Here is a 24,368-nt window from a genome sequence, read left to right as displayed (position 1 = left end):
AATTAATGGCGATAATATTAAGCGCGGGTTACGCTCACACGAAAAACAACCAAAATGCTATTTTCCATTTTTTCTTACCCTTTGTACTCAAACGTCACATGAATAACATGCCAGTCATATTCAAATTGGGCTTATCAAAGCAAAAAAAAAATAATAAAATACCCTTAGAAGGCTGCGTACAACGTTATACTTGTCAAGACGGGAGCTTAAACAAGTATAGTTGTGGCACGTTGACTAACCGGACAAGAAAGGACATAAGTGACATAAAAAAAAAAAAATCTCACGACAAACAGAAATGAAAACAACAATGAATACGACACAGATCCTATCAGCTTTCTAAGGGTTTGACGAGTTGCAGCTGTGACCTTTGAACCCTGCAAAAGACGGTAATAACACAATGGGAAAGCTGCAAATAAAATAAACTGAATCGAAGCAGTCTGACACAAAGCTGGAAAAAAAAAATTCAAGATGGTAATAACAAACAGGGAAAGCTGCAAAAAAAAGAAACAAATGAATCGAAGTGGTACAAAAAAATAAAAAAAAACACAAAAAAATTCACTATTGAACCTAAGCCTCCGTCAATTTGTTGTATGTTTTAGTGTGTTTGTCCGCACAAATCAACAAAGTCTTGCAGCTTTATGACCATTAAAACACGGCCATTTAATTTGACTTAACACATCTCATGAAGCGGTAAATAAATTGTATTAAAGCAAACGACTTTGCATTTGTACGCGCGTCACTTTCAAGTATACCAAATGAATGGGATACCTGTACAAACAACACAAGTTGTCTTCATATATAGACATATATGAACATACAGACAAAATACTACTTACTTCATATAAGACACAAAAAAAGGAGGCTTAGGTTGTTTATAAAGCTGGTACACAACAGAGCAAATCTCAAGCAAACATGAATGTCCCAATTGATTATCGTCGATTTTCAGGAGACATTCACAACGGACATCTGAAATGTGCTCTGTAGCATCCGAGCGACTGGAGGGGGGGAGGAGGGAGGGGGGGGGGGGTTAAATTGACAACCTTTACTACATGATGTTTTGGAGGGTACCGGTACAACAAGAATTGCTCATGGGTCAAATTACAGTATCAGTCATTTGTATACGAGATTTTTCAAGTCTATTTTGAAAAGTTGGAATTTGGAATAGTGTTGCACGGTGTACCGGTCCTAAAAAAAAATATTTTTCCGAATATAAGACGCGCTTAAAATCCTTTAATTTGGGCCAAAAATAGACGGTGCACTTATAACCCGGTATACCATGCGCCTTATATGGACATTTCCAAAAATAGATCTGTTCATTGACTTATAATCTAATGGGTTTTAGAATTTTGATGTAATATAATGGGACCCATGGCTTTAGACATTGAAAATGTGAACTCAGTACCAGTGCGGGGTTATTGGCCTGCAAGGCCAGCAATGACTCATGGTACGTCATGTCGGGCTGGGAGGGGACCACCCCTCCGTGGCGGGCCCACGCACTTGGAATGAGTGACTCCGGCTGGGCCGCTGATGCGCCGAGCTCGGAAGCCGGGGTGGGAGGGAGAAAACTCTGCATGGACGGCGGATGCGCTTGGGTTTCTGTGGAATCGCAGAATACGGCCGAAGACGGGTGCGGGATGGATCGAGCGGCCGAGGAATCGAAATGGCAGGACGAAGGAGGAGGCGATTGGAATTCTCCGGCATCGGAGGATGGAAGGGAGTCACTGGAAGGTTCTGGGCTTCGGTCTTTTACGCTTAGGCCCGCGTGATGGAGGAAGAGACTTCCGGGTGGTAAAGGAAGCTCTGGACTGACGTAGGAACACATCTCCTCCGTTACCGGCTGGAGTCGGAGGTAGGAACCCGAGCCGCCGGACCCTGTTGGGGTGTTTTCCTCAAGCGGGAGATCCATGGAGCTTCTCCGGGCTCGGTACAGCCTTGACGCCAGGAGACTTGGGTCACTGGCGGCGGCGGCAGCCGCGGCGGCTAAATGGTAGTCGAAGACACTACCCGTAGATGGCGCCGCATCGGGCATGATTGGCGGAGCCGACGTCGGGTAGGCGGAAGATGACGTGTGGTGCTGCGTGTCGGTGGATGAACAGGAAACAGGGCAACCGGCGGATTGACTCATGGAAGGCCCCGGCGGAGGTACCGGACTGTGCGCGCTTAGTCTTTGCATGATGTGAGGGTGCAAGAAGCCCGGCTGAGGACCGGAATCATAAGCTAAACCGGCAGCTGCGGCAGCCGCTTGCCTCTGCTGGTGGAAACTCAAAAGGCCGAGCTGGTGCGCGGTCATCGGGTAGCCGCCGTACGCCATGGCTTCGTAATGTTCCAGTAAGGCCGCTTGGTTCAAACTCAGCCTCCTCACCACTTCCTCGTGTTCCGCCCTCATGTCCTTGTAGCCGTAGAACGTCGGTTCTGAGTGCCCCGCCAGATGCAAATGCTCCCCGACTCCGAGTCTCTGAGCGGTTGTGGCGAAACTGGGATTGACCATGTAGAGAGAGGGCGGGTCCACACCCTCCATGCCGGCGAAGGGGTGCAGGCTGCTCCCGTATCGAGGGTACGCCGGCTGAAAGTGGCGGGTGTGAGCCTCGAGGATCGACGTGCTCTTGCGTCTCTGCGTGTTATAGGCCTTGGGGGGGGCGGTGGGAGGAGGCGAGAAGGAAACGGGGCGTTCGGGGATGGAAGGGAAGAAAATAGTCGGTGGGTCCGGCAGTGTCGGGAGAGCGGCGCTCCCCCCTGTTCCTCCTCCTGCGCTCGCGCCGCCACTGTAGGGGTGCGCCATTGAATGCTGCTGCGACAATGAGATACAGCGGGTTTAGGAATGTCAGAAAAAGAAACAACAAAGAGTATTGTCTCTGAACAACACAGCCCCCGGAAGCCAAATGATGTGGTTAGCATAGAAGAAAATATTACAAAGGACAAAAAAAGAGAATAAGCGACAGACGAGCATCAAATATATATAAAATAGGAGGACAGGAAGGAGTGATGGTAGGAGGGGAAAAATTCACTCAAAATTAATCAGCTGATGTATTTTGACTCAGAAAATTTGGGCTAGGCTTATACCGACTGCAAGTTTCGGTATTGCTACCCAAAACAGCCTTATTTCAAGGTATCGGTACTTGCTGTACCAGTATCGTCTGCCCTCTACTGGTTGCTTTACTATTAGGAAGTAGAAATTAGGATAGAGAAGTGCCATTAATGCCATATAATTGTAAAGAAAAATTATATGTTGGGAAATATTGTCTTCCTTTAAAATTATCTGGCATTTTTTATTTTATGAAGTACTAGTAGTATCGGAACTTGGTATCGACTCAAAAGTCGAGGGCTCGTGCTGGCTAGTCAATCTGAAGTTAACACAATCCAGAAGAAGAGAGGCAACAAAAGGAGACGTTGCGGCACATGATGCCTCGTTATCTCTTTCGAGCAAACTCTCTGCTTCTCGCCACCAGGACGTTGCGGAACGGGACCAAAGAGCTTTGAACCTACGGGGCTGGAGAAGAGGGTGGGTAGGCTGGCCCTTCGTTGCCTTGCCCGGGGTAGCGAGGGGGCGGAGTGAAGAGGAAGCACCGTCCCTAAGGCTTTGGAGAGGCGCACGGCGAAGGTGTCTCTCTCGGTCGAGCGAGGGGAGGCGCCGGCGAGGGAGGGTGAGGAGGAGAGGTCTGGCGGAGGGGTGGAGGGCCGCTTGGGGCGCGGCGCCGGGGGGGCGGGGGTGAGGGAGTAGGAGGAGGGGGGGACGCAAACGGACATGCTACGGCATCGACGGCGGCGGGACGCAGGCTGCGGGACGGCAGGGGAGGGGGTGAGGACGAAAAGGGGGAGGAAACACAAGACGCAAAGACAACAGCAACAAAATGTCAACATAAATGACAAACATTTAAACAAAACTCAGCTGGAATTTAAATTTAAAAAAGGCTACAAAATGAAATGTAGATAAATAAACGACAACAAAATGAGCATAAAGTACATCAGATTATTGTCGGGTGGAAACCAACATTTTGTTTTGTAATTTCCCAAAAGCTACGAGTATTCTCCCCGACAACTATGGGCATTTTTTGGGGAAGGGAAGAAAATAGTCGGTGGGTCTGGCAGTGTCAACAAAAACAACAGTTTTGTGAATGAAAACACGACAAAAAAAAAAAAAAACATGATAAATGTGACATTTAAGTCTTAAAAATAAAAGATGAAATCACATTGGACTACAAAATCAGCCAATAATATAAAACAAGGAGTCTGGATGAAGGAAAGAAGAGATAAAATGCAGGACGACCAGGAGTTTAAAACCTTCTGCTCGTCCTTTTGTGACTGATAAAATCAAAAATAAAAACATGCTCGGCTTCAAACCGCAATCCCACTCGCAGGCACTTCAATCGTGAACCCACTCCAAACGTAGCACGCGACCACGCATGAGGTAAGCTAGCCAAACGTTACTCACCACTGGTTGCGCTGGCTGAGCGTAAGCTGGGTGCTGCTGTTGAGCGGGGCCACCTCCAGGTGCGGTGGAGTAGGGACTCTGGGACTGAGGCCGACTTGCCGGCGGGCCGCTATAGGACATGGTCAGCTGACCCAGCTGGGGGCAGTCGCTGGAGAAAATTGAGGAACCCTGACCGCTGTCGGCGGCTCCTTCGGCTGCGATAAATGCAAATTGAATATAATGTCCGAGTATCACGTGTTGTCAAATTAGTGGCGTGTGTGAGTCTTACTTGCGTGCAAGATTCCCAGCTGCTGATAGTGATGCGGTTGCTCTGCCTCGGTCTCCTCAACCTCCGCCTGGGAAAAAAAAGACCACTGGTAATAAATGGAATTAATGTGTTTACAGCTGTTTGAAATGTCTTGTTCGGAAAATTTAAATAAATAAATAAATATATATATATAATATATATATTTATATTTATGTATATGTATCCATTTTTTATATATAATATTTTTTTATATATAATATATATTTTCTGTATTTATTTTCATTTTCTTTTTAATAATTATACACATATATGTATTTTTTTTTCTCTCCATATTTATTATTTTTTTACTACCCACCTGTGTGTGTGATACTTTGAGTGCCTCTTGCTGTTGTTCCGCCTCAAGTTTCCTCCTCGCTTGCTCTTCCCGCACCAGCTGCCTCTGCTCTCGCTTCCTCCGGATCAGCGAGACGCGGTCCTTGATAGCTTTGGCCATGGTCTTGTGGTCGCCCTCGGCCACATAGCCAGACTCGACCTAAACGCATCGGCGACATTTGTAATCCCCTCTTACTGGGACCCCAGAGCCGCTTGAGCTGATACCATTTCCTGAGCCACATCTTCGGGAACGTCCTTGTTGAGATCGAAAGAGAACTCGATGGCTTCGTTGTCTTTGTATTTTCCTGGAAATACGGCGACGAGTAGCTTAGCGGCTATCAAATATATTTCATATCAAATTTTCTCATTTGAATAAATCTTACCTTTGAGCTTCCTGACATCTTCGATCCTAAGCCAGAGTTTGATGGCGATCATTTCCCCGTCATCCTCCTCTGCTAGCTCAACCCTGACTCCGGTGTCCTCTTGGAAGAACGCGTGGTTTAACAGGATCTTGATAGCGTATCTTGAAGGGGAGGGGGTAGGGCAAGAGACTATTAAGTTATTCTGAAAGATCCTTCCGGACAAATGCAGCAGAGGAAAAAGCACACTGGCATTCACAACATTATCAATCCTTGAAAAAAAAAAAAAAAGTCACCTCTCATCTTTGTTCGTCCTGATGCAGCCATCGATAATTTCCTTCACTTCGGGAATGGCCACCTTGTCAAAACTACCTGGCTTCACTCCCTGCGTGACAATACAAATACACTCAATCAAAAAATTTCAAGTTAGCAATGCTATCATGGCCCATACTTCCTGCCATAGATAAAAAACAAAAGTGAATTAATTCTTTACATGCAAAGTCATGCGAGACTTATATAAGTCTCATCAGGTGACCGTGAATGCGGGCCTTGTTATTTAAATGAATGGCGTTAGAGTCAAGCGGTTTGTTAGGACTGTTGAAATATTTGACAAACAAATTTATGAATGAGACCAAATCAGGGAATATATATTAAAAAATATTGAGTGACTTACCTTGAGTGTACCAAGAGACGCTTTAGCTTTTACTCAAAAAGTGTCTCAATCAAGTGTTTACCGGCAAATGAAATGGCCACCTCCCCATCCTTTTTCTCATTGGCTGTTTTTGATTTTTTTTTTCCACTCCTCACAAGATTCCAGGACCAAACAACATTAGGACTGATGGGAGGTGAGGTGGGGGGGGGGGGGGGGGGGGGGGGTAATGCTATTAGGTATGACAGATGAGAAGGGGGAGAAAGCGGGCTTTTACCTATGAGGCTGATTGGAGGTAAGGAATGCTCAGAGGGAAGGGGAAGCGACTTTTCAGTTAGGGTTAGAGGACGAGGCAATGACGTAAAATTCAGAAAGTAACAGTGGCTTTCATTTTTGGATTAACAATCGAGATTAATTTTGAAAATAAGGCCCGTGGTGATTTCGGTTAGGCCGATGTATTTTTTTTTCCAAAACAAAATGGCGCTGGTGCAAGGTTTTAACATAAAGTGGATAATCTCATTACTTCCTGCCAAATTGAATTTTTTTTTCCTTTCGGTCGCTTCTTTTATAGTGATGACGCAAGAGGTTAATCGGGGTGACACGTCTGGTCAGGACAAGCGGGGTTGTGTGTGTGTCAATTACCGGGTGAGACGAGAGCGGCACCCCCGGGGTGTGTTGGGAAAAATAACACAACTAGTTGTTTTGCCAAAAAATGTCCCGCCGGCTATCATTAGGAAGGAAGAACGGGGGCGATTGTTAAGACCTGACTCTATTGCGATTTTTAATATGGCTAAATGACATTAGCCAGGTGTGTTTGGGCAGAACGATGTGATTAGATTCATATTTAAATTAAAACCAAATTGTATTTTGTATTGAATTTGTCTTACTTCGTTTTTCTTTTTAATCAGAAATGAATCCAAACACTCACGCTAGTGACTCGTCTGTAGATCTGGGCCGCGTTCTGGCATTCCGAGTAGGGGTACTCCGAGGTGGCCATCTCCAGCATGCACATCCCGAAAGCGTAGACGTCCACAGATTCGTCGTACTTCTCCTCGTACATCTCCGGCGCCATAAACTCTGGAGTACCTGACCACAGCAGATGATATAATACAATTTTTCTGCGGGGCTCAGCTAATCTAATTTGTTGACACTAGGGGGCGTTAGCATTTCATGCTAGACTTTAGTAACAGGAAGAGTATAGTTTTCTTTTCAAATTAAGAGTACATTATGAGTGAATCAACTGACAAGTCTTGGCTGTCCAAGGGGTCTGGGGTCATCAGATCCTACCTATGACGCTCTTGGCAAACGAAGCCCTTTTCAGCGTGGCTAAGCCCAGGTCGCCGATTTTGACCGAGCCAGTGGGCCCGGTGATGAAGATGTTGTCGCACTTGAGGTCGCGGTGAATGATGGGCGGCGCTCTGGTGTGCAGGAAGTGGAGGCCTTTGAGAATTTGCCGGCACCACGAACGCAGAACCTTGATCTTCATCACCTTGAAGCGCTTAAGGTAGCTGCGGAATAAATGGAAAGCTCCGTAAGAAATCTGACATCAGCGATAAGGATCAGTGGAAAAAGTCCCAACCTGAATGTCTATTAGGTTTGCTGGATTTTCAGGTTGATTTTGAAGTCTAGTTAGATACAAAGGGATTTATTTGGACACTCTAGATTAGATATAATGCAGGTAAAGGATCTTTAATTTGAAATTGTCACGCGGCAGAATAATCAAATTTTTCCCTTATGCAATCCAAGAGCCAAAACTTTGATCTTGTTAATTCAGAATTGGAGAAAAGTTCGGACTCTCATGAGAGCCAGTCTAAGTGCTGCTTCAAAATTCCCCATGTCCTCGTGGGGTACACACAAAGCTGCCTTGACGCAAACCACTCAAAGAATCTTTCCGCATTGAAATAAATGGAAATGCTGTTAATCCGTTCCAGCCTCGCCAATTTTTTTCAATCACACTATTTATTATCATAATAATTACCATAGAATGTAAAGAACAGTTTTTGCTACATTTTTGCTTCACTTCACTGTATATTGTGCTGCTCCTGGTGGCAGTATAATACAAACAAATTGATTTACATGGATTATTGATTTTACTCCTGCTTGCTGTTATCACGAATATTTCAAGGCACCACTGCATAACATCGTAAAAACACACACGGTCACACACATAGATAAGGGCTCTCGTGTAGAAGTCAATATTCCCATGCTCCTTATCATTCCCAACACTTTTGCACATGAGGGTCCCCTTCTTTAAGAGCGTTCATTTGGATTCCAGCCAACATAATGTAGTGTACAACCACTCCACATTTACATTCTTCTCTGGGTCCTGCACAATGTTAAAGTAATCCAAGTGTCCAGACATATTTACTTCATGATAACCTCTGGCTGTGGGTTTTTTTGAGATGCTTCCATACCGGTGGTATCAAACATTTGGCCCGTGGGCCAAATTTGGCCAACAGTTTAAATATATTTGCCCTGCAAAAACAAATTGTACATCCACTTTAAGTGTCAAAATTAAAATAGCATTTTTTCCCCCCCACTTTTAAAAGTCAGCGATGTTGCTAGCAATTTTTATTGCCATTCATCTTTTTTAAAATTTCAACAGTTGCTTTACTTTTAGTGATTTGTAGGATGAATGGAAATCCTCCAGTGTACAGTAGAGGGCACTATCGCCCTTGTAAGCTTTGTCATGCTTGTCACTGTAATCACAGGTGGCTCATTTTTCGTGTCAGTGACACTTACAAGTTGACTATAACCCAGGGGTGGGCAAACTTTTTGACTCGCGGGCCGAACTGGGTTCTAAATTTGGACCGGCGGGCCGGACAAGGAGCAGATGGACGTAGGCGTTGTGTGAAGTCATATAAGCGACCTGTAAAGGTCATTGCATAAAAGATCTTGGCCTTTAGTAGGTAGTAAAGCATGGATATTCCAAACAATTTTTTTTGAAAACAAATGCATTTATTAACAGCATTAAAAAAATAATTCACTAAAAAACTGCTATCAGTGATTCTCATAAAATACGACACTGTTATTATGAAGAACAATCTCCATCACTTCAGTGCCTGCAGGTCAGATTAATGCAGTGCTTCTCAAATAGTGGGGCGCCCCCCTTGGGGGGCGCCGTGCTATACCTGGGGGGGCGCGTGTGACCCTGGGGAACAGGCTTTTTTTTTGCAGTACTAGAATAAAGTGTAATTGCGCATCTTCCCAGCAGGGAGCAGTGGCGCTCTCATTGTTACTTCTGTGACGTTTGCGACAGTGCAACATTTTACGACTTACAAGACAAGTTAGGATAGTCACGGTGGGGAGGGGGGGCGCGAATAGTTTTCTTCTTGCTAGGGGGGGGGGCGTAACAGAAAATAATTGAGAAGCACTGGATTAATGAAAGATGTTTATCTTATGAGATCACATCAAACGGCAAACATTCTGACCAAATATATCATCTTGAAGAATCGGTGAAAGCATACATCCAAATAAAGTAATCAAAACAGCAACACGGTGAGGGGTATCTGAAAATCAGAGCAGAGTTTTAACTCGCAAACACCTGGTAACAGAGGTGAGGAAACGGGAAACACCTCCTTAAAGTAAGCCTTAAGAACTTTACAGGTTAAGATTAGTCGCAAATAGGTGGTGCATCAATGTCCTTGAGCATCCAGCATTGTTTGAAAATGAGAATGGTCGCTAGTTTCAATCCCTGCTATGTGTACAAATCATATTCAAAATGCATTTTTTTACAATAAACTTGAGAGCCTCCCGTTCATTTTCAGTGGGAACAGTGTTGTTGGTCTCCCTTTTTTGCTAGTGCGTCATAGTCTGGAGTAAAATTTGTTGTGGCAATTCTTAGGCGAGATCCGAGGTGTTGGTCCGTTTACCTTGATCTGTGACGGGTTGATGTTGATGTGGCTGAACGTCACGTCGCGTACGTCGAGCCAAATTGTCCACTCTTTTTTAACATTCGGCACTCACTTCTTTTTTTCGGGCCACTCATTTTAATGGAAGGATTCCAGGGGAAGGTTTGTGGGTGGCTTTAGCGCAAAACTGCATCTGAAAGCTCAGCGCGCGAATTATAAGAATGCTGTCGTCAAAACCCACGCTCTAAATTCGGGACTGATACGAATAGAGCGAGAGTGCGCCAAGTCCGTACTACGGAGTACGTACACGCACTTGTGAGTGTGCACCGAGCTTTCTGACACGGCTTCCGGTAGTAAATGCGCAGGCGAGCGCTTCGCCATCTACTGGGAAAACGCAGTCATTGCAGGCAAAATGACCAAAAAAAAAACGTTTAATACAATTTGTTCAGGGTTGGCGGGCCGGATTAAACGGTCCCGTGGGCCGGATGTGGCCCGCGGGCCGTAGTTTGCCCACCCCTGCTATAACCTCTTCCCTATCGTAAAATAATGTTTTCATGCCTCTTTAGATTGTTCCGCTCTTGCACCCTGGCTGAACTGTAACTGTCACCGTGCTCATCCGCGCGTCACGTCGTCACGTTGTCCCCCTCGGCACGCTTCGTTTGCTCCCTGCCTCTGTCGGTCTATCTATCCAGTTGATAGGAATGAGAGGAATCTGCAGCAGAAGCAGCATCTGGCAGGTGGGACCGTGTCCCACCATGCACCACGTTGCTTGGCCAACCCGCCCGCCTTTGATTGTGAAATCGCATTGAAAGGCCTCCCGTGCTTCTGTAGACCACGTGTTCGACGCGTGGACAATTTTTTTTCGTGAGCTGTACAATAAAGCAATGCATTCACAGATTACCAATAAACTCAAATGTGCTAGCAGGTATTAGTTAGCCTCAAGGCCTATTCTAAAAATAGTCTCAGTCCCTATCACCATACTCACGTTTTGAGCGTGCCCGAAGTCATGAGCTCTGTCACCAGCACGATGCATTTCTTGCCCTTGCACGGCCCTTCCCACGAGTCGTAGAAGCGGACAATGTTGGGATGCTGGAGGCCCTTCAGCATCCCGGCTTCCTCCTTGAAGCGCTGCCGTTCAGATTTGGACAGTTTCCGGTCCTGGAAACAAGAGTGTGAGGACAACAGGAATTATGATAGCAGGATGGAGTGGACGGATGTGATAAGTGGATGCGAGGAGAGAAGTGGTCATCGAAATGTGATGATGATGACGGTGTCACGCTACAAAAACACACTGAAAGGCAGCTGCTCACTCTCGGGGACTTTCAAGTCGGAATCAAAGGCAGCGCAGCAATCAAATATATTTTGATCTTGTCTGCTTTTATCAGAAATAGACTCCTACGGTATCTTGAGCAACTTATAAAACATATTAATGCATATTTAGGGGAAATAAATCAGTCAAACTTTATGCAACGTCCATAGGCACATTGTCAATTTATGAGAAAATTAAAGGATTTTAAGTGCGCCTTATAGTCCGGAAAATACGGTAATTATAGCTCATGTCCAGGATTCTGAGTTGTCTACAGACTAACACATTTAAAATTCCAGCATCCCCCAAATGACCTCATAAAATGCAAAATGCCTCGAAGGACGCGTGTTCGTTGATGCACGAATGTGCGTCAAAGAATGTGTTTACTTATTGATGAGCTGGACCGCTAGTCGTTTCATGTTTGCTGATTTAATGTCGTTAGAAAACAAGACAATATGCCAATTAATTTTTTTTTTATCTTACCAAGTATAACAATGAGAGAAAATGCTTATGTTTTTATAATAATAATTATAAATAAATAATAATACATGATAATACGTAAATAAAAAATAAATACATCAAATAATCATAATAATTCATTAAAAAATATATACTATTTATCACACACTTTACATATGACACCAAATCTCTAAGTGCTTATTACCGCTAATGTTTTCTCCATATTTTGATCAAGCAGTGCATGAGAACATTGTGGTTTCTACTTGCAGTGTGCACCATGCATTTCACTGATGTCTATTAGCAACTGACAAACAAACTGACCCAGTGATCACATGACAAGTGCTGCGAGGTCACCTGACTGCCTGGAAGTTAACATTCCATTTTCCCAGCAGCACTTTAAAAAAAAAAAAAAAAAAAAAAAGAGCCGCCTGACCATGCATATTACTGTATGACGCCTCCCTCGGGATACTGGAAGATTGCTTCTCTCGCTCTCTCACGGGTGTGAGCATGTGCAGAGCAGAAGAGCCTTTATAATCGATTAATCGGCGGTGGCGTTTTCTACACAAAGCGAATAATGTTCAGGTTAAGACATGATATCATCCTGTGAGAATTTTTTTTATTTATTTACTAATTCAATTCCCAGAACACTAGCAGTGTTGTTGGGTGTTTAGTTGTTTTGCCGTCTCTTCTGCTCAGAGCTTCAAAACATCATGAGACTCGAGTTTGTCAGATTCAAAAATACCCTCTCGCTCTTCCTCCTTGTCACAGGCGTACCGACGTGAACCTCCACGTGGCGGGCCCGCACGTTCACATCTGTACTTTCTTATCTGCCACTCACACAACACTCCTCCGCAGAGCTCTATGTTCTCCGAGCGTCACGTCCGAGTCGACGGACCTGAGGGAGCGCAGAAACGGGCGCCCACCCAGGAAAAGGCCGCCGGCCACCCAGTCCAGTCACCAACGTGTCGGTCAGCCGAAAATTGCTACACGACGCTTCGGACTCAATATGTAGGTCGCAAAATAGTATCAATAAACCGGAATTCCCATCCGAGCTAATGCTATTAGCAAGCTTATTAACCTAATACTATTATTGGGCCTCAAGTGAAGTTTTTTTTTTTTTTAGCGTCCAATGATTTAACAGTCATATAACATGGGACTCATGATTGTTTACAGGAGTTGATACTTTATGATCCACCTCCTATGATGGTGCTAACCTGAGAACAGGCCACTTTCCAGACGGTGGTTAGTGTTTTTCTGGAAACAAACGGAGGGTGCATCGTATTTACGTTTCAAATCGGTGCCATGGTAACTTGACTCACCGCAAAACAACTCATTGAGCGGCAATGATGCAACTCGTGTCCAACATCCAAATCTGCTCAGCTAAAATGCGACCCAATTTGATTTTCCCTCCTCGACCTGCATGCGTTCCGACCCGAATTTCGAGCTGTTATGGTTTAGGCCCCCCACTAGTGTGTCAAGGAGGGGGGGGGAGCATCTGTTGTGAATAAGAGTGATTGAAAGGGGGGATGAATGACTTCCAGTAAGTGTGAAGGGGCGGGGCGGGGCTTAGACTGGGCTCTCATAATATGCACAGTGAGGACCTTCAAAAACATTTTCGGTGTGGGTGCTAAAGCCCGAAGGCAAACATGGCGATTTGAGTTGACTTGTTGGCGGCCTGCTGCTATATTCCAAATGTGTTTGCTTCATCTCTTCCCCTTTGTGTTTCTCTTTCCACTCTCCTGCAATGCCCCCCCGCACCCCCCTCTATCATTCCTTCCTCCGACTTAGGTGGTTTTTGGTTTCCCTTCAGTCACCACTCTACATATTGCAGTAACCAGGGCCATGTGTCCGACTCGCAGAGTTGAAATCTGACCTAGTTGCGGCCGAATAAGGAGTCTCGCCTGTTGAAAATGTGGCCAGGCGAGAAGTGTTTGCGAGCTTCATTGCGTTTCGTGTGGCACCTCCTCTTCCTTAAAATGTGACCCCCCCAAAAAATTAAATGAGGGCCAAAAATAAGCAGTAACAATATGTCAGGATGGGTTCAGTTTCAATAACCACGCTTATGTCCTCAACAATAGGTGCCATTGCGGCCATTGTTTCCTTGGCCTTCGCTTGGCTGTAGAATACAAACAAGGATGAAAAAAAATATGGCAGCAACCCCAAAATGTGTTGTAATCCAGAAATTGTTGGCATTAGGTGCAGCATTATCCCAATCCAAGGAGCAATAATCTTTAACTGGTAAACTGCTTAAATATCCAAACAAAGTGCTAATTCTGGACTTAAAAAAAAAAAAAAATATTAGCAACCAACAAGGAGCTCCTTTGTTCCACATGCAGGAAGCAGCCATTTAATTAAATCATCTAAAGGAAACGGGTAGTTAAGTCACCATGTCTAGAAACAGGGTTGAATTTAGTGATCATTTTTAATCTGTCATTAAACACGCTATTCAATCGAACCAATTTACACTATAGTGCTGAAACGATTAATTGAATTTCCCAAATAATCGGATCACCAAAACGGTCCCGACACCCATGTCACTCACTGGACCCGTTAAAGCCAAATAAAGTCAAATGTAAGTAAGTTATGATTCAAACTCAATTTATAACTGAACATAATAATAATTTGTGCAACAGCGGACATTTTTTTCCCACACTAAACTCCCCCAAGCTTGCCTTGATGGACCTTTGTAGGACACAGGGTGGAAAAAGTTTGCCGTCTAAGTATAGCGCGAGATGGCCCGGCCGCCGTGTTCGCACGTCATAAAGCAGCGAGCCGCGCGGCTGCACATGATCCCTTCAGCGCTCGTCTCCAGTCGGCGTTTCCAAAAACGGCGAGGGCCAGAAATGCCAGGGCCGCTCGAGTAGATCCGACAACAAGACCTTCATAAACAAGAAATATTTGACATCCTGTGTGACCTTGAACCCCTCGGCGTGTAACTTCAATCGGATGATCTAACACGAGGGTTAGGAGAAAATAAGCGAGCGGACCGTTCCAGATAAAACCATTACATAATCTGGCAGGAGGATCCTTTTGCACGCCGTTAAACACGGTGGGCCCTGCGCTTTTGACGCCCAAGTTGAACTTTAGCGCGTCTCGAGTTTCGCTTTCTTCAGCTCGAACGATAATAATAGCAGAGCTCACCTTTTAGTCACGTTTATTATCGGCGGCCATGTTTACGGATCGAGTGGGGATAAGTGGAAGAGGATGACAGCGTTTTATTGGAATGGGAAGTGTCATAAAATAAAATTGAGGAACTGTGCTGACCTCCACCAAGGCTTCCAGTTTTTGTGTAACGTTCACAACAAACCATTATTACGTAAGCTACTTTCCACGACGATACTATATCACCTTGACCTTGTCTCTCATTGATATCCGCATGCCCGTTTCCTCCCTTGCAGAGGGAGGGAGGTGAGGGGGGGGTTGCAGCGACTGATTAGCAAGGAGAGGAACCGATTCAGGCGAAAGCCGAGACGTTAAACAGATACGAGCTACTGATACGGCTGAGCGCTGCAAAGTGAAGTCACTCTCTTTTTGATGACTCTACGGGTTGATTATAGGTTAACGTGATCCCGATGAATGGCTCTTTGAGCAAACGCTATGACGTTAGGGCGGTTGCAGCAAATGGTGTTGAAAACCACGCAAAGGCGGACGGACGGATGTGAAATTGCGGGGTGAGGAAATGGGCAAAACATGCCCTGGGTCGTCTTTCCTGCTCAGATGACACGCGGGATGTTCCACATAGCGCTGCTCGATTATGGAAAATAAATATGAATTGTGATTTTTTTTTTCCCGATAATTGAAATCACAATTAGTCAAATGATTATTTTATGGTACAAAACCAAAAAATATATAATATAATAAAATATAAATAAGTATTAAGACAAATTTATTTGAAAAAAAAAAATATGGATCGGGATTTTTTTCGCCGATAATTGAAATCACGATTAGTCAAACGATTGTTTATTTTTTTATTCAAAACCATTTTTTTTAAGAATATAATGTAAAAATATAAATAAATATTAAGACAAATTTATTTGAAAAACAATAATTATGCAAGATCCTTAATGGACCAAACAATTTTTTATAACAATGCAAAATTACTGTATAAATTAAAGAATAGCTTACATGTATCAACAAACATTATCCATTGGATACGAATATATATTAACTATCGTTTTTATTCTTCGATTATGCCAATTTGGTAATTGTGGAATGTAATGATCGTAACTAATTGAATTTTAATTAATCGCACAACTCGTGAGGCTACAACTTCCAGCGTTAAGAGGAGCAAAACATGTACGGTGGAGTGATGCAATAACCCACAGAGACGCACACAGAGTGGGTCGGGTTGCTGCGACGGAGAGACAAAGATGTCAATGTCACAATGAGTCAGTGTCAAACTTACGTCACCTCAAAATAAAGAAAAGCAAACAGAGCCTTTGTTGCGCAAAATGGTTGTTATGCAAAAATCCTAAGGGGTAACAAAAATGTATTCTTTTCTTTTAGGGAGTAAACAACTTGACTGGAATCTTTGAAAAATAAAAAAGTGATTCAAGCCTTTTTGCTTTTTCAGCTGCCTGACTTTGATTTAATAGTTAGCAGACTTTCGGTGGATAATTACAATAACTATCACCTCAAAAGAGACAAGCTCTAATTAAGCCCAAAGTACACCTAGCTTTACAAAGACGGGCACAATAGTCGAGCGCCATGTGGGCATTGGAACCACGGGAGCGGCCCACAGGTTTCTCTTTTGCGCAAGGACAGAAGGAGAAGAAGCGAACAATAGCGTTTTGTATGAATAGCCGCTTAAAATATCCTTACAATGAAGAATGGGCGATTATGTCAGGGAAGGAAGACTGAAGCAGCTTTATTATTATCTCCTCATCCAGCCTGACGTAAAAATAGGGAATAATAATAATAATGTGTGAGTATAGTCGTTGCTAATGGTGCACGTCGACTATTGACAGCTAAGTCGGATTTATTCAGGTGCAAAATTGCCTGCGAGGGAAGAAAATAAGGATCAGGGGCGCACCTGTCTACACGCGGGATCGTGCCAACACACACACACGGCAGCATCAGTGAGTATAAACACTTATGTTTGGAATTTCACTTTGAGCCCTTCTTTTGTTTGAGCAAAATAACTCACACAATCGCTCGTGCTTTTTCTCGGACGTATTACGTGATATCAAACGTGGAAATGATGTAGCACAGGAATTGCTATGCCAAAATAGAGTGGCATACTCTATGATTTGACCTTGGATGACCTTGTCAGTCACTGGACTCCCCAAAAATTTGGACGCAAAATCAGACATTTCAAAATAACTTACATTTTACAGAAGGGTCCCCAGATCACCTGATTTGTAAACGCATATGTCAGAAATCTAAATTCAAACCCAAAAATGTGAATCATGTGACACTCTTGCTGCCGCTTACACCTTCAGCCCACGAGATGGCTATTTTTAGACGTACAAAGAAAAGAATGAACCTCAGAAGAGCAAAGAGAGCTGCGAGCAGAATAACAACAGAGACAAAAAAAAATCCCATCAAGTGTTGCTAACCATTGCTAGCACATACGGTTGCTAGTAAACAAAATCACTTTAGCAAACAGGGCCATGATGTTGCAGTCGTAAAAATGCTGTTAGGCTTATGCAAAATAATTTCTTTTAAGTGACTTATTTTTGTTATTGAAATTAGCTAAATTTCTTTATAAGCGCATAAGATATGCTAGCGTTAGCCACAAAGCTAGCAGTCACTTAAGGCCCCAAACCAAATTCCGCTTTTCCCTCTTCGCTCAATATTCACATTCATGGCGATTTATGGTAGTTCTCAAGCACGACCTCCTTTTTTTTCTTTTTAATCATCCCTTTCATCCGATCCAAGCTAGTGAGCTGAAACGCGGCTAATGTTTGGGCTAATTAAGGACATTGCCCACTACAGCAGAGCAAGCTGGATTTCCAGAAAAAGAAAAAAAAAAAAACTTCTCACATTTAAGCTTCAATCCTGTAAAGAAATGTCAGCAGTTCTGAGCTGCTCTTGGCTCGCCGCTCTTTGTTGAGGACATGCCACCTTAATAATACCCCACACTTCTGCCAGCTATTTCTTGGAACCCCCCCCCAATAAAAAACAAGACAGCTGCCAAAAATCCACAACGATAAATACATCGCATAGCTTTCGACTCGGGTCGGTCCAGTTTGTTACGAGAGATTTCATCACGCCACGAGGACCCGTTGTGACTGACGACGTTTATTAAATTATCTTCTGTATTTGCGTGATGTGCTGACAGGCTAATAGCCGGCCCGGCTTACAAAATGGCGGTGTTGTATGACACAAATTGCAAAAGCGTTATTTCTAAAGTGTGCTTACATGTCAGGTACTCGACAAAGACTTTTGCTCAAGAATTACTTTGGATATGTGGGCGAAATAAAAGGAGTTGGACTTCCTCTAGCTACAACGACCCAATACTTTTGCTCACGATATGTAAATTGTCGCTCTTCTATGCAACGTACAGTGACGTAATTACAAAAAAAATGTTTTTGGATCCATGATATCCTTGGCCCCGTGGCCCCCCCAAAGAAAAAAAATCCTAGCGCCGCCTGTGTGTATATAGGGACTTTTATATAAAATGAAACAAGCAGAAATTGCTGTGCCAAACTACAATGGAAGAATATGTGAGCTGTCTTGTGCAACATTCCCCCCCAAGGGTGTTGGACAGCATCTGGAAATGGAGCACAAAAAGAGGAGGGGGGGGGGGTGGGTTAGACAGTTCCTAAAGTGCTCAGGTTGTTGAATGGGCCAAGCTTCAGACCACAGGGGATCTAAAGTCCATTAGTTCCTCACGCTGCCATTAAGCGTGCGCCTCCTCGTCTAAGCTCCACCTCCATTGCATCTCGCTCATGTCATTTGTTTTTTTTAAACCAGATGCAAATGGTGAACTAATTCCAAAATAGATTCTATTTCGCATGTCTTTTTTTTTTTTTTTTAATAAATACACAACCAATGTGCTTGACTGTGTAATTTTACTATCTGGAATCTGCACGTGCAAACTCAGCATGGGAAGTATTTCCGATCAAATATTCATGCGGTTGGAATGAAAGCAGGCTTTCAAATAAGCACGCAAATGCTCATGAAAAGCCACAGACACGATTCATGTCTGACTTTAATGTCTATTTTATTTCCGCACTCGCTCCTCCCGCTGTTTTAGTCCCTGCACATTTGGCGCTGCCTTAACCCCCCCCCGGGTCAACGACAGGGCGACAGGGTTGAGCCGTTCATCACCCGGCGACGGAATGAACAGACGTGGCGATTGCTGCCCGCGTGCCTTCGTGCACAAAAAAGATGAAGAGTGGTAAATAAACACAAGCGAGCCTTTTGGTCAACACTGTTTTGTTATAATGCTGGTTGTACTGAAAGAGCAAAAAAAAAAAAAAATGGCTGCAGGATTATTTGGATTGACATTTTAGGTCAGAATTAAGAATGGAAAAACATGTCGACAACAAGAGGTCAATTTCCAAAAAGTGGACTTTTAACTCGTTCGCTGCCGTTGACGACAATAGACGTCAAAGATTCGTTCCAACAGAACTAGCTTACCGTTTTTTTCCATGTATAATGCGCAAAATTTAACTAATTTATTGTCCTAAAATCTGGGGTGCGCATAATACATGGGGACAAAAAAATATATATATATATATATTTTTTTAATCCGGATATCATACGGAGGCTGCCATTACAGATGCGCTTTCTTCTCTGCTGTTCACTTCAAACACACTCCATACGAACACAATGCTCTCGTATCAGTCGCTTGCTCGATCATCTGCTTGTTTGCTGCTACACAAATCCGAAACATTTCTTCGGTATCGAGTTTGCTAGCGCATGCGCAGTGATACTGACCGGCAGAATAACATCCGGTTGTTCCCAAAGATGATCTTTTTTCTGAAATAATTTTACGTTGACGGACTTAAGTAGGAGTCAAAATTTGGGTCGTTATTATACATGGGTACAGGCTTTTTTCCAGCATCGACATGCCATTTTTAGGGTGCGTATTATACATGGGGGCGCATTATACATGGAAAAAAACGGTATTAGCCGTCAAGCTACACGTATGACCCAAATGTTGCGTTGAGCAGAAATGAATGACCTTTTCTAATATTTACAATCGAGATTGGAACCGGTTTATTGTGAGATAAGCTCTGTTGCCACTTCCCGTCTTATCATCGAGGAACGCTAATTTCTCTGATAAATCCACCGCCAAAGCGGTAAGGCCCGTTATCGGACACGGGGCGCATGAAATCCAAAGAAAAGCCGACTGATGAGGTTGATTGTGACGATCGAGGCTGCAAATCACGCAACTGTGCTGAAAACAGACGGGACTTTCCACCCTGTCGCCTCCCGTCGTTCAAGTTCGAAAACGACACCGGGCGTCGCGCACGCGTCGCCCCCCTCGTGACCTCGCGCACTGCCGATTACGTCACGCTTTCTGAGGGATTGACTCCTACTAATCTGTCCCGGGAACTTCCCATTTCACAGAGTGAGTGGTTTTACTCAGATTCATAAATTTGCAATTTTTTTAAGTGCTACATATCGGTCGGTGTCATTGTCTGCGCTTAACTTTAACCCGTCGGCTTCGGTAACATCTCAGCAGATGCCATTCCACCGCTGTGATGCTATTTTTAGGACAGACGCGAGGAAGCTGTCTCAGAAACAAAGCGGAGGCTGGCGACACAATGAGCCGATGCGCAACACAATATTTGATCTATTTTCGGTCCACCTAATAAACTCCTGTAATTTACTCTGCTGTCCCGTTATAAATAGCGAAGGCTGACGCTAACAATGGCAGCTGTCGACCGCGATGCACAGTTGTTCCTCTAAGGGGGCGCAAGTGAGTCAAAGTCCAAATTGATTTACATTCATTTCCCTCAAGCGCCGATGCCCGCAAAATAATGAGGTGGACACAATAGTATGTGACCCCGCCCCCTAGCTCTTCAATGACATCTTATCAGAGGAATGTGGGGAATCTGGGAGGGACAACCCAAATTCCTCAAACACACAAGAATGGGACAAAAGTGGCAAAGAGAAAATAGAAACACTCGAAGCAAGCAGCCTCGGATGTGCACCTACTCGTGTCATTTTACGCCGATTCGGCAGTTTATTTTTAGACTGGCACAGCTCGATTACAGATGCAGCCATCTTTTTACGCGGTGAAGAAATCGTCCACACCCCAAAAAAATGTAATCCGCCAGAGCGGCTGATTTAGAGCGCCTCGTTGTTGCGTCGTGGAAAACTACAGCTACATTTTTGCTGGTTGGAAGATGCTCGGTTTTTTTTTTTTTTTGAACCATTCAGATTTGTCAAAGGAAGACGTTGGGGGTGCACGGCGGATTAAAATGGCGCGACAAGCAGATGAGTAAAAGGGAAATAATGAGATGAGCAGAACTAAATGACAAATCTGATTGGAGAGAGCAAAGCTTACGCAGGGAGGGAGGGAGCTTGAGCCTTGTCATCATGTTTCACTGTACAAGCCATCTAACATCTGCCTGATGCATTCGCTGCCCTGGTTTCACCTCGTAAAACACAAACACCATGGCCCACGTCAACCATAAGCACACGTTTCCTATCCGGGAACTCGGCAACACAACCTCATTTCAAATGATCAACATTCTAAAACCCATTAGCCAAGTTGGCTAACTCGAGCGCGCGAATGCATTTTTATCTCTCAACTTGACGACTGGAATCGACACATTCTTCAAGGCGGAATGGCCTGACCTCGCCACGGCGCACGACAGGAAGAACACAGAAGCTGGTTTGCATATGAGGAAGCATCAGCTGCAGTGCCTTCCTTTTGTTACTCACTGCCGGTTGCGATAGAAAGTCACAGAAGGTGATGGCGAAACGCCGGAAACCCAAACTTATCTCCAGTGTGAGAAGAAATGACCGAATCATTCCGACCCGAAAGTTGTATCTGGACGGCCAATTAATGCTTAAGGAATGCTTTCGTTCTTTGAGGCAAGAATAACAACTGGCTGATTCTTTTCTTTTTTTCCTTTTTTTGGCGAGGTCTCGCATATCGGCGCGGTTGGCTGCGGAACGCCGCTCGTAAATCCAGCAGGTATCACAGTAACACATGTTGCCGTCTGTGTTTTTATGCGGAGGTGATCAATCTGTTGGAACGTGGTTTAAGGAGCTATTAAGGGATGCTGAGTGTTAACCTGAAAAACTCATCATTGCGCCGCTTTTACCGTAATCCCTCAAATAGACGCCCCCCCTCACACGCTCTCATAGTTAGTCATAGATTAGACAAAATAAAAAGGAGGAATTCAAAATCTATTTGCTAACTGAATCACTTTGCTAACGTCTCAATGTTGCCCTTAACTGTCCATCCTGTCATTTTCCATCCTGCCATTGTCCACCCGGTCAAGCTATTGTTTTCAATCGGGCTATAATTATCAAGTTCAATCCAATACTGAACAATTTCTAACATATAAAATACAGAATTACATTTTTTTTGCACTGATTCCAAATCATTCAAATAAAACTAGATGATTTAGAGCCAGCATTTAAATCTACTTGAAAAGTTCAAGTGTATAGGTGCTTTATGTTATAAGACGTCTACGTCAATCAATCAAACCCTCTTGCTGTTTTGTCAAGGAAATCCAAACCTTCAGCCTGAGCACCCCCACCCCCCCCAAGGAGCCCGCTCATATTTATCTTTCACCGAGATGTACGACGCCACAATTACGCTCCTTTATGCGCTCTATAGTTCATCTCTCCAGACGTTATAGATTGCAGACAGGCTGGCTGCTTTTTATGCCAATTGCATGAATTTTATGAGTTATTTTTCAAAGGGGGGGGGGGGGTTAAAAGTGATCAACATGATACAGATACTAGCTTGTACGAGCCCAACAGAGAATCCATTGTGTGTGAATAGAGGACATGACATTATTAAATCTTGACTAACGTCTCCAAAGCGCCAAAAGCTACTTCCAGCCTTCATACGTGATCCTTCTTTCATTATGTATGTATGAGTTTTATTAGGAAAAAAATATGTTAAGTAAAAATAAGTCAATAAGACTTTTGACAACCCTCCCAAATTTGAGTGATTAAGAAAATGACGGGAGAAGCAAGGCTTCAAAAATTTAAAAAGAAAAAAAAAAAATTTAAATTCTAGCTGCACGCAAAGAGGCGCTCTAAAGCCGACATGCACGCTTGCAGTCGGACTTAAAAATAATTTTGACTCACTCTTCCAGCTTTCTTGGTGTGTCGTGCGCACACTCGAGGCTGACAACGGGGCACTCTGAAGCGGCGAACCTTCCAAAGAGTCAAAAAACAACTTTTCTCTAAAAGATGACTTCACGGCAGTGATTGAGTGACCGTTATTGCAGCGGCAAAGAGACTCGTAAACCCCCCCCCCCCCTTTCTGTATCCCCCAAACTGTGGAAGTAATAGTAGTCTCTCTGTGTGTGGCAGAGGAGGAGGGGGACTAATCCGCCAACTTTCAAGGTCTCCGAGTGCCTAAAGGTCACACATATGCAGACATGGGTCCCCCCCCACTCAGCCTTTTGGTCTTCAGTTTCTTCTCTTCCCCCATTACTTCCTTTGTTTTCACCCTTCCTCCTTACCATTCTCCCTCAAACGTCCCTCCCTCCAAACAAACCTTTACTCTACCCAGTTTTTTTTTTTTATTATTAAATTGGAGCCAGTGACACCACTGGGCCCACCGCTAGCACAGACGCCCCCCCGCCCCCTCGTCGGGCCTGCTTTTTATCTACCAACTAAATTCCTTTGCCTTTTTGTATTTGCATACAAATGCTGCTTCCCTTTTTTATCCTGCATGAAGATAAGATAGTGGGGTCTTTCAGCGCTCCACCTATCTGTTGGGCAATCTTCCTCACGTAGGATTATGCAAACTATCCCGCTCCATCTCCAGTTGGTTAGGTGGCACCCATGCTGACAGCGGCTATCTGGATTCTCGTGGGCCAATTCAGGAAAGGGGAACTGCAGCTCAACCTCCTCGAAGAGCACTGCCAGGACAATTGAGGGCTCCTTCGGCAGCCCTCTGCTGTGACATGGACATCCACTTTTTATTTAATTGATTTTCATGTTGTATCATTTGTGCCCTCTCTGCATCCATTTCAACCTGGTGATCCTGAAAGGGGGATCCTTCCATCTGTGGTCCCTTCTCAAGGTTTCTCATTTTCCCCTGCTAGGGGTTTTTAAGTTTTACCTTGCCCTTTTGGGAGCTTAAGATCAGGGGATGCTTTGAGAATAATTGTCAATTTCTGTCTATGTGAAGCCCTTTGAGACTGCTTGTGATTTGGGGCTATACAAATAAACTTGACTTGACTTGACTTGACATCTCCAGCCATCTATGGATTACTCCGGCGGCCAGAATAGCACGCTGTCACCATAATTGAGCACATTCACGATTTGAAGTGAGTAACACGATAAAGGTTATCAATACTATCATGGCGTTCCGTATTGATTTGCTAAAAATTCAAGGTGCAGTTGTTCAACCTAATTATCAAAAAATATTCCAAAATAAATGACTAAAATATTTGACAGAAACAGTAAAAAGGGAAAGAGAAGAACAGAATAGAAAATGAGAGAAAAAAAAGTAAAGTTTAAAAAAATTAAGAATAGTAAAACAAAGCAAAAAATATTAGACCATGAAAATATATTTGAGGGAAAAAACATTGCAACAAA

The 24,368-nt window shown here is 44.0% G+C and overlaps 1 protein-coding gene and 1 long non-coding RNA gene across 8 annotated transcripts in view; one reads left to right on the top strand and one right to left on the bottom strand.

Moving 5' to 3' along the window:
• wnk1b (WNK lysine deficient protein kinase 1b) overlaps positions 1–24,368 on the bottom strand; it is a 40,699-nt gene that overhangs the window by 11,328 nt on the left and 5,003 nt on the right. For 6 of the 7 annotated variants that reach the window (XM_061268316.1, XM_061268317.1, XM_061268319.1 and 3 more), the window contains exons 3-12: positions 10,893–11,065; positions 7,344–7,564; positions 6,985–7,142; positions 5,704–5,792; positions 5,432–5,571; positions 5,274–5,353; positions 5,032–5,208; positions 4,698–4,764; positions 4,430–4,623; positions 1,403–2,788 (exon numbers count right to left, since the gene is read on the bottom strand). In XM_061268316.1, coding sequence (XP_061124300.1) covers positions 1,403–2,788; positions 4,430–4,623; positions 4,698–4,764; positions 5,032–5,208; positions 5,274–5,353; positions 5,432–5,571; positions 5,704–5,792; positions 6,985–7,142; positions 7,344–7,564; positions 10,893–11,065 — 2,685 coding nt within the window. The remainder of the gene's footprint in view (positions 1–1,402; positions 2,789–4,429; positions 4,624–4,697; positions 4,765–5,031; positions 5,209–5,273; positions 5,354–5,431; positions 5,572–5,703; positions 5,793–6,984; positions 7,143–7,343; positions 7,565–10,892; positions 11,066–24,368) is intronic. The other variant, XM_061268322.1, reaches the window with a different exon arrangement.
• Positions 21,633–24,018, top strand: LOC133145159 (uncharacterized). Its single transcript, XR_009710839.1, has 2 exons — positions 21,633–21,774; positions 22,913–24,018. It is a non-coding gene; the product is annotated as an uncharacterized LOC133145159 (long non-coding RNA).

This window comes from Syngnathus typhle, linkage group LG21, assembly GCF_033458585.1.
Source record: "Syngnathus typhle isolate RoL2023-S1 ecotype Sweden linkage group LG21, RoL_Styp_1.0, whole genome shotgun sequence".
In the NCBI taxonomy this organism is placed as follows: Eukaryota; Metazoa; Chordata; class Actinopteri; order Syngnathiformes; family Syngnathidae; genus Syngnathus; species Syngnathus typhle.
The sequence above is the reverse complement of the archived record's forward strand: the minus strand, read 5'-3'. Positions and strand labels throughout refer to the sequence as shown.